This window comes from Tupaia chinensis, unplaced genomic scaffold (genome assembly GCF_000334495.1).
Source record: "Tupaia chinensis unplaced genomic scaffold, TupChi_1.0 Scaffold000238_1, whole genome shotgun sequence".
Taxonomy (NCBI): Eukaryota; Metazoa; Chordata; class Mammalia; order Scandentia; family Tupaiidae; genus Tupaia; species Tupaia belangeri.
Genome location: NW_006159716.1, coordinates 451,041 through 461,437, shown reverse-complemented (window position 1 = coordinate 461,437; position 10,397 = coordinate 451,041). Strand labels below are relative to the sequence as shown.

The 10,397-nt window shown below is 45.0% G+C and overlaps 1 protein-coding gene across 1 annotated transcript in view; it reads right to left on the bottom strand.

Moving 5' to 3' along the window:
• Positions 1 to 10,397, bottom strand: part of XPO5 (exportin 5) — a 65,971-nt gene that overhangs the window by 32,522 nt on the left and 23,052 nt on the right. Inside the window, exons 13-15 of the mRNA XM_006148525.2 lie at positions 6,896 to 7,024; positions 4,502 to 4,635; positions 1 to 107 (exon numbers count right to left, since the gene is read on the bottom strand). The exon at positions 1 to 107 is cut by the window's left edge and continues 76 nt beyond it. Of these exons, the coding sequence (XP_006148587.1) occupies positions 1 to 107; positions 4,502 to 4,635; positions 6,896 to 7,024 (370 nt within the window). The remainder of the gene's footprint in view (positions 108 to 4,501; positions 4,636 to 6,895; positions 7,025 to 10,397) is intronic.

Here is a 10,397-nt window from a genome sequence, read left to right as displayed (position 1 = left end):
AAGAGTGCCGAGACGTTAGTGAGGACACAGGAGAGGATGAGGGGGTCCTTGCTGTCAAAGTTCAAGACCATCTGCAACAGCTCCATCCCATCACTGACGGGGATTTCCTGTAATACAGACGGGAAAAGGTTGATATGGCTGCCACCATGCAGAGAAAATCACTCTTGGTAAGCTCCCTCTAGATTATAAAAACATAGTATGGATGCCATGAATGATTTTAGTATGCTGCCTATAATCCTTAAAATTTAAAGCATTAACCATGTCTAAGCATCATCCCGGCTTTCACAGGCGAACCCGGCTGCGGTAGCACGGTAGTAACACAGTGCCTGCGAGGCTGGCCACCACACGGCTAACCGCACACAGGGATGCCCCAGTAGCCTGCAAACGTGCTGGGTGCATACAGGTGCCCAGGATCCTGAGGAGCCGAGGGCTCGGGAGACGGGACTGCAGCACGATGAGGCCCTGCCCAGGGTGTTGTCTCACTCGGTTGTGCATACGCGTGTTATTAAAATATGTTTTTCAAAAACGATGCAGGGAACCAGCAGTTAGCGTAATGGCTATGTCGCTGGACTCCCACGTAGTCGACCGCGGTTCCTGTCCCGGACCCGGTGGCTTAAAACTCACGCCGGGCGCGTGTGCGTGCGTGCCCAAGATCCCGAGAGGAGAATGGAGGAGAAGGGATTGCGGCGTGACCATCCCCCCTGGGGGGTGATTTCTCGCTTTCTGTCTCTATGTCTCTCTCTGTCTGTCTGGCGAGCGCACGCGCCCTACAGTGAAAATCTCTCCAAAAAAAAAAAAAAAAAAACAAAAAACGATGCTACCATGTGCCACCCTGGGGATGTAGTACTTGCTACTAGTAGAAATTGAGAATGTTCCCAGTTCTCTATTATTGTAAATAATGTTAGTATGTATCGCTGCAAAAAAATCTTTTGCCCACATTTTTGTTTATATACAAGGTTGTCAGGAAAGTCATGACTCCAACCTCGGTCAGTCATATGGGAGTCCAGCAATGTCCATTACTCCATCTGCTGGTCCCTTACTATGGTTTGGATTTAAACTTTGCTGATAATTAGTAATATCAAGCACTTTTTCATAAGCTTGCTGGCCATTTGTATGTCTTCACTTAAAAATTTGCCAGAGAGCACTTGAGTGTGCCACAGAGAAGGAGAGGAAGAGGGAGAAAGAATTCCCCACAGGGAGTGGCCAGGCTACAGTCATGATTTCTCTCTCCTTTCAGGATCCGGGGCACGCACACACACGTGCCTGGAGTAGTTTTCAAGCTGTCAGGTCTAGGACTCAAACTGTGTAGTCAGCTGTGTAGAATCTAGATTTCTTAACCACTGGGCCATGAGCTGGTCCAATATGTCTTATTTTGAGAACGATTTATTCAGGTCATTTGTCAATCTTATAATTTTTTTTTAAGAGTTTTTTTGCTATAGGGTGCGTGCACTTGCCAGAGAGACAGAAAGCCCCCCGGGGGAATGGCCACGCCACAATCCCTTTTCCTCCATTCTCCTCTTGGCATAGGGCGGGCGCCACCATGCCCTCCATTCTCCTCTTGGGATCTTGGGTACACACATACACGCGCCACCAAGTCTGGGACTTGAACTGTGGTTGACTACATGGGAGTCCAGTGACATAGCCATTATGCCAACTGCTGGTCCCTTAAATTTTTTTTTTTAAGAGGTTTTTGCCTTAAGGAGTGTGCATTTACTGGAGAGCCAGAGAGAGTAAGAGGCAAAGTGAGAAATCACCCCCTGGGGGGACGGCCACGCAGCAATTCCTTCTCCATTCTCCTCTCAGGGTTTCTGGCACACACGCACAAGCGCCTGTCATGAGTTTCAAGTCACTGAGTCTGAGACCCGAACCATGGTTGACCACATAGGAGTCCAGTGCCTCAACTACTCTGCCACCTGGTGGCTCTGATTTTGAGGTGTTAATCAACTCATATATGAAAACTAAAAAAGGATCACCTCACAGAAGCAGAAAGGTGAGTAACTACTAGAGGCTGAGAAGTGTTGGGGAAGGGAACAGACACATGGTGGTTAATGGGAACAAAAGCAGACAGCTAAGAGTAACAAGTTCTAGTGTTAGCAAGTATGTTACGAAGTATGATAGGGTAACTACAGTTAACAATGTACTGTATATTTCCCCTAAAAAGAGGAGTTTGAATGATCCGAACCCAAGTGACGAATTATTGAGATGACTGAGATATTATCATTTAATCATTACACATTGTTCAAAGAGTAAAATGTTCAAGATGAGCATTATGAAAAAACTATGCACGGATTTCAAAATTTCTGCACAATACACTTGTACTTTTAATTCTACTTCCCAGCTTTAGCAGCTTTATCATGGATTAATGTAGGGAATAACTCCGAAGGAAAAAAAAACATTTTAGAAGATGATCAGTTTGCCTTCTTAAGACAGTGATATATAAAGGCATAGAGTACTTTTTTTTAATAGAAGTTTTTGCCTTAGGGTGTATGTGCTTGCCAGAGAGACAGAAACAGTGAGAAATCACCCAAGGGGGATGGCCACACTATAATCCCTTCTCTGTTCTCCGACCAGCATCTTGAGTATGCATGCGTATGCACCCAGCGTGAAGTTTAAGCCACTGGGTCTGGTACTTGAACCACAGTTGGCCATGTGGGAGTCCAGCGACCTAACCACTATGCTGCTATCTGTTGGCCTGGCTTAGAGTACTTTAAAGCACCATGGTGCTGGCATTAGGCACAAACGGTTGAGACAAAATAACCTAGAAACAACAAAGAATATATGCAGGGACATCAAAAAGTTCATGGAAAAATGAAATTAAGTCTTGGTACAGAAAAAAAGTAAAATCCACACAGTTTTCTTCTAATACATATTGCCCATGAACTTCCTGAGGGTCCTCTCACTTACAAATAATTAGGTAATTTCATCTTTTTGGATATTTTTTCACCAAGCACTCTTCTCTTGATTACAAATGGTTTATTCTGCGGCACTGGATGGTGGCAGAGCAGAAAAACGCAACACTGCGTGAGGTCGGCCCACATGAGCAAGGTCCTGGATTTCAGCTCGGAGGCCTTCCCGAGTACGCCTGGGTGTGAGCATGACAGCGCCTGTCCCTGAGCTGAGGCTGGCTGAGGCTGGGGTGGACTATGGCTTTGTGACCCCTGCCAGCGGTGCTGACCCTCTGTCCCTCATAATGCCCACTTGTCTCTTTTGCTCGAGGAAGAAATAAAGAAATTTAGAAAGAAATGCTTCATTTGGACCCGTTTCAGTGAAGAAAAAAATGTTTTATAGTCAAGAGACTTACTTCAATCACGAACAAGGCTGAATCTATCACTCAGAATTCTCCTGAGGAAAACAGAATTTCTTTTTGTTCTTTTCTCTACAACTGGTTCTGCCTCCTACCAGATTTCTAAAATCATTTCATCTTATGCGTCATCCCCAGCCTATATGTCTCCTATATACAGTCCAAACATTTTTTGGGGGTACTTTTTGACCAGCTACTATTTGATATTTTGGTCCAATACCATTCATATTCAAGGACTGTCAAGTCTAGCCTATAAGCAAATAAATATCTTCCTCTCCCAAACGCTGCCAGTCTTGTATATATAAACGCCCGACAAACCCTAACACTTCCACAAGTTTGGGCCCACTCAAGGTGCCTAGCCCAAAGCCAGAAAAGGAAAGAGCAATGCCATTTCCACTAATTGACAGGGCCTTTCTTAATCTGTCACCCTTTCTCTATTAGGTAAGTACCATCCAAACTGTTAAAGGGCTAACTTAGCAGGACATGCAGACACAAACTCAGAACGCCATCATTCCCAATTTAAGTGAGTCGATATAAAAGCAGGTTAAGTTATGACCCTAAGATCTACATTGTTAATATGCTGCTTAGGAGAAAAATCACATTTCAGTTATCTTTTCAAGGCACTTAGAGATTCTTTTCTTTGCTAACCTAGAATATATCAAGATGCAATTACCACCAAATCACTCGTGATCTGATTATTTTAATCTAAGTAACACAGTCAATACAGCATGTCTTGTAATCCAATTAACTATGGCTATGGCTACATCTGAAGTAACATTAAAAAAATGGGTAATATGTGGCAATTAGCATAGAAAAACAAGACCTATTTATCTGGGAAAGTGACAATGCTCCGCCAGTGTGAACATTCTCGTCCATCTACCATGAACTCTAAAGTCTGCTTTTCAGCGGGTTTCTCTTACAGCTACCCAGTTCAGTGCTCTCTAGCCATCACTGTGCTCCTCCACGCTCGCATACTCATCTCACGGTCACCTTAAAGTGGGTACTGAATCCTGTAGAGCTTAGAGCCAGAGTGACCTGAATTCTGCCATTTACTAGCTATCTGAATTTGAGTATACTATTTAACCTTCTAAACCTCAGTTTCTTCTTCCATAAAATACACATCCCATAGATTTTCCTATCCCTCTACCATGTGAAAAGTTCAAAATCATTATGTAGTCACTACGTCGAATGGTTACTTACTTCTTTATCTAGTGTCCGAAACATCTGGGTGACCACACTTTCCAAAAAAAACGTCATGGCTTCCCACTGCACGAATGAAGGTGAGAATATGGAGCAGAGGCCTCCTTCTCCAGTTCCAGCTGTGGTAGGACAGGCTTTAAAACACACATAAAACTTATCAGCACCATACGGATACAGTAGACAGAGAGAAAACAAAGCCATGAGACTATGTGGTAATTTCAGGGCTGGAGAACAAGGTATCTGGGACTACCAGTTGGTGTAATGGCTATGTCGCTGGACTCTCAGGTGTTCGACTGTGGATCGAGTCCTGGACCCGGTGGCTTAAACTCACACCGGGCATGTACAAGTGCATGCCCAAGATCCCAAGAGGAGAACAGAGGAGAAGGGATTGCGGCGTGGGGGGTGATTTCTCGCTTTCTGTCTCTCTGTCTTTCTGGCGAGCACAAGTGCCCTACAGCGAAAACCTCTCCAAAAAAAAAACAAAAAAAACAAGGTACTCCATCCCCTCTCGGTCTGGGTAAGGAAAAAGAGCATATATGATGAAGGTGGAGGGGCTTCTACCCCTCCAACTCTGACAGCCAGCTGTCTGAATGCGCCTCCATGAACCTTGTCTATGAAATCATTCTTATGAATGTAAGCGAAAATGCACTAGAGATAGCTGATAAATACTAACATCTCCTCTTCTCTCCCTTCAGTCTGACCATAACAGTCTAAATAATTTAGATATCTGAGACAAGAAAGAATTCTTCCAACAAGGAAATGATACAGGACACAAAGCACTGCTTCATACTGAACGCCCTCACGAGAACTGAAGGGCCATGTCTAGAGCACTGTGCTGTCCTCCCTTGGTTCACAAGTGTCACCAATGCACAGAGCAAGCAGCGAGGCACGGACAAAACGACGGATGAACTGCTTCTGCTTCCAGACAGTGCTCCCATTCACTAGCTTCATCTGGGGGACGCATATCTGGGCTGCCTCGAGTTTTTAAGTTACGAGATGTCAGAGACCTTCAGAGCTGATTATAAATACCCGTAACTGAATGGTAAATCTCATGAATGTCAAGTAACCGGTATAGTTGGAAATCTATCAATACCATTAGTGTGGAGGTTTTTCACTTCTTTTTTTTTTTAATGATAGAAGCACTCTCCACAGGGTCTTGTCGGGGCGTGATCTCCTTTCCCACCCTCTAGCTCCTGTGTGCACACCCAGTGTGCTTTCAGGTCAACCTAGGGATCCTAACCTGTGTCTGGTCAATGGATTCTGGCCATGCAGGGCACTTGCAGTTTCTGCTACATCACAGCAGCTGCCAGTACAAAGCTTTTCTACAGCAGGAACTTGCACTAGTTTCGTCACCCTTCTCTGCATTAGTAACCCTGTCTCACGCAGCCTGCTTCAACAAGACTGCTGACAGATATGAAATACAGAAATGCTAACTGGCTATGCGCTTGAGTAGAAAGGGAGTCTTTTTGGTTTATAGAAGTGGGATTCCTAAAGGCTCCGAGGAGGCTGAAAGATATGGGAAGTCACTGCATACTATGGGAAGTCACTGCATACTGCCGTTCAGTCTACCAAAGGACTCTGAATCTAGGCACAGTGCTGTACCAAAACCTGCTGGTCCAATTTTATTTTTAAGTAATTTATATCTCGATTGTGATTTCTGATTTGTACATAACCACTGAACATCTCTGTGGGATACAGTATGGTTTTTCAAAGCATGTGTACAGCGTATAATCATATTAAGGATATGGACATAATCACCTTCTTCAACACTGAATATTACATTATGTTGGCACTTGTAAAGTTTTTCCGAGTTAGGTCTGAAGAGGCAATTTGTTAAGACAGTGACTGAAGTGAAGCAACAAAATCAACAAAAAACAATTGGTAGATTCACTTTGCAAAAAAAATGAAGGCAAAGTTAGCAGGGACAAGGCTGTATCCTAGTTTAAATAGATTTAAACTTTCTCTGTGTTGGCAAATGAAAATGTTTCTTTCTTTTTTTTTTTAGAGGTTTTTACTATAGGGCGCGTGCGCTCGCCAGACAGACAGAGAGACAGAGAGATAGAAAGCGAGAAATCACCCCCTAGAGGGGATGGCCACGCCACAATCCCTTCTCCTCCATTCTCCTCTCGGGATCTTGGGCATGCATGCACACGCGCCCAGCGTGGGTTTTAAGCCACCAGGTCCGGGACGTGAACCGCGGTTGACTACGTAGGAGTCCAGCAACATAGCCATTACGCTAACTGCTGGTCCCAAAATGTTTCTTTCTTAGGATGGAATTAGGTAGTGAGTTTTTTTTTTAACAGTATTATTATAATTTCCTGGACCATGGTTCAAGTTTATTTCCTATGTAGCTTGACACGATACTTTACTAGTATTTAAATGAGGAGAACTTACAGTTCGTGGATCCAGCATCAATAGAAGTTGTCAGTTGATATTTGAGCCATTCCCCAGCCATCTGGAAGCTGGTCTTGGGATCCAAACGACATGCCAACCTCATCACTTCTCCTTGCTGAGCCCGGGAGGCTGCCACGATACGGATGTTAGGGAAGGATGTGAATCAATAACTAGCAAAAAAACACGTACTTAATGCTTATTCATTTATCCATCCTAGGAGGAATGAGTTCAAATAAAAGTGTTTTGCAGACTTGTACTTTTTTTTTTCTTTCAAGTAATGGAAAGGAGCTCCTTCAGGTACTTTGACAGTCACCTTTAATTGTATTTTTTTTAAAGAATTACTTTACTTAACTTTATTTATGTCTTCATTTTAATTTGACCAGAGAGGGACAGAGCGAGAAAGTGAGAGAGAAAGAAAAAGGGAGAGAGAGAGAGAGAGAGAGAAAGTAAGAAAGCAAGCTGCCAGGTCTGGGAATAGAACCTAGGTCAGCCATATGGAAGTCTAGCATCCTTAACCACGACACCACCTGCCGGCCCCCTCATCGCATTCTTATTTCTTTTTTCCCTTTAGAATTATTTTCTTTAAAAAAAAAAAATACGTATATAAGGGGATCAGCAGTTGGCGTAATGGCTATGTTGCTGGACTCCCATGTAGTCAACCACAGTTCAAGTCCCAGACCCAGTGGCTTAAACTCACGCGGGGCCTGTGTGCGTGCGTGCCCAAGATCCCTAGAGGAGAGTGGAGGAGAAGAGAGTGAGGCGTGGCCATCCCCCTGGGGAGTGATTTCTCGCTTTCTATCTCTCTGCCTCTGTCTTCCTGGTGAGTGTACATGCCCTATAGCAAAAACCTCTCCAAAAAAAAAAAAAAAAATGTGTGTATGTGTGTGTCTGTGTATATGTAGTTTTAAATTTTTTTGGAGTATGATAAGGGCAACTGACAAAGAAGCTGGCCCACGCAAAGGCTCCTCACGTGGCTTCCCAGGTCAGGAAGGAAAGCACGGTCACAAGCACAGGCCCTGGGGCCCCAGGTGCAGGCTGTCTGTGACACCTGGGAAAGCCAGTGAGGGAGAGAAAGTGAGAAAGCTAGCTACCAGGTCTGGGACTTGAACTGCGGTCAGTCATGTGAGAGTCCAGCACCTTAACCACCATGCCACCTGGTGGCCCATATTATTTTTTAAAAGTTTGCTATAGGGCATGTGTGCTCACCAGAGAGATTGAGAGACAGGGCAGGGCTTGAAAATGCAAGCCACCAAGTTCAGGACTCTGGACTCATGGCCACGATCAGCCACATGTGAGTCCAGCAGTGTAACCACCATGCCACCTGCTGGCCCCTAGACTTGTACCTTGAATGTAACAGCTGCTCAATAAAATATGGTCAAGTTAATGAATCTAGAAAATTTCAAAAATAAATTAGTTCTGGAAGCTGTCTTACCGACTAGCTTCCCTAAGTGGAAAATTAAAATTGGTATCCCATTTCTGTTGGACTTAAAAAGGAGCTTGTTTGGAGGTTCTAGCAGGGGAGCAGAGCTACTCGTATACCCCTGACTGAAGAACGGTCCTCCTGGGAACCAGCAGTTAGCGTAATGGCTATGTCACTGGACTCCCACGTAGTCGACCGCGGTTCGTGTCCCAGACCCGGTGGCTTAAAACTCACACCGGGCGAGTGTGCGTGCGTGCCCAAGATCCCGAGAGGAGAATGGAGGAGAAGGGATTGCGGCGTGACCATCCCCCCGGGGGGTGATTTCTCGCTTTCTGTCTCTATGTCTCTCTCTGTCTGTCTGGCGAGCGCACGCACCCTACAGTGAAAATCTCTCAAAAAAAAAAAAAAGAACGGTCCTCCTCTATCAGGGATGGTCACCCTCTTCGACTAAGCGTGCAGCTTCAGGAGGGACGCACATGGAGCGGTGAAGAAGGAAGGGGACACCTGCCTAGCCAGCCAGGTCAGCTGAATCAACCCTGGCAATCAACAGGGTGACAGATGTCGCGGCCAGACTGGCCTCACATCCGGACTTGAAAGGGAATCTGGTTGGTGGGAATGTAAAATGGCATGGCTGCTACTGAAACAGCGCAGGTTCTCAAAATATTAAAAATAGAACTGTGGGAGGGACCAGCAATTAGCGTAATTGCTATGTCGCTGGACTCCCACGTAGTCAACCATGGTTCAATTTCTCGCTTTCTATCTCTCTGACTCTCTCTGTCTGGCGAGCGCACGCACCCTACAGCAAAAAACCTCTCTCGAAAAAAAAAAAAGATATAAAAATAGAACTGTGGGGCTGGCAAGTGGCTTGGTGGTTAAGGGTGGTGAACTCCCAAATGGCTGACTGTGGTTCGAGTCCTGGACCTGGTGGCTTGCTTCCTCACCCCTCATCCCCCTTCTGTCCCTCTCTGGTTATATATATATATATATATATATATACACACATATGTATGTATATGGGTGTGTGTGTGTGTGTGTGTGTAGTTAAGTAAAATAATTCTTTTTTTTTAAAAAAAGAAATGCTATATTATTCACCAGGTCTGCTCCTAGTAATATACTCAGGACCCCGCAAAGATTTGTACACAAATGTCACAATAGCATTACTCATAATAGCCAAAAAGCACTAGTAACTCAAATATCCATCAACTGATGAATAAATGACTAACTGAAAAACATGATATGTCCAGGACAGCAGATGGAGTGGACGTTAGGGCAGCTGGATCCCACATGACCAAATGTATGGTTCAAGTCCTAAACCTAGTGACTTAAAAATCATGCTGGGTGCATGTGTGTGCTTCTTCAGTGTCCTGAGAAGGGAATGAAGAAGGGACTGTGGCATGGGCATCCCCCAGGGGTGAGTGCTTGCTCCCTCTCTCTTTTTTTTTTTTTTGAGAGGGTTCTGCTATAGGGCGCATGCGCTCGCCAGAAAGACAGAGAGAGACAGAAAGCGAGAAATCACCCCCCAGCAGGGATGGCCACGCCGCAATCCCTTCTCCTCCATTCTCCTCTTGGGATCTTGGGCACGCACACACACGCACCCGGCATGAAGTTTAAGCCACCGGGTCCGGGACTTGAACCGTGGTTGACTACGTGGGAGTCCAGCGACATAGCCATTACGCTAACTGCTGGTCCCAGTGCTTGCTCTCTTGTACTTCTCTCTCCCCAGCGAATGCATGCCCCCTATAGCAAACTAAGAAAAAAACAGTATAGCCATATAAGAAAATATTGGTAACAAAAATAAGTAAAATACTGAGCCTAGCTGATGGCGTAATGATTACACCGCTGGACTCCCACGTAGCTGAATGCAGTACAAGTCCTAGACTGGTGGCCTCAAACTCAAGCCCGGCATGTGTGCGTGTGTGCCCCAAATCCCGAGAGGTAATGGAAGGAGAAGGGATTGTGGCGTGGCCATCCCCCCGGGGGGTGATTTCTTGCTTTCTTAGCTCTCTGGCGAGCACAAATGCCCTATAACAAATATCTCTCCAAAAAACAAAAAAATAAAATACTAATACATGCTACAAAATG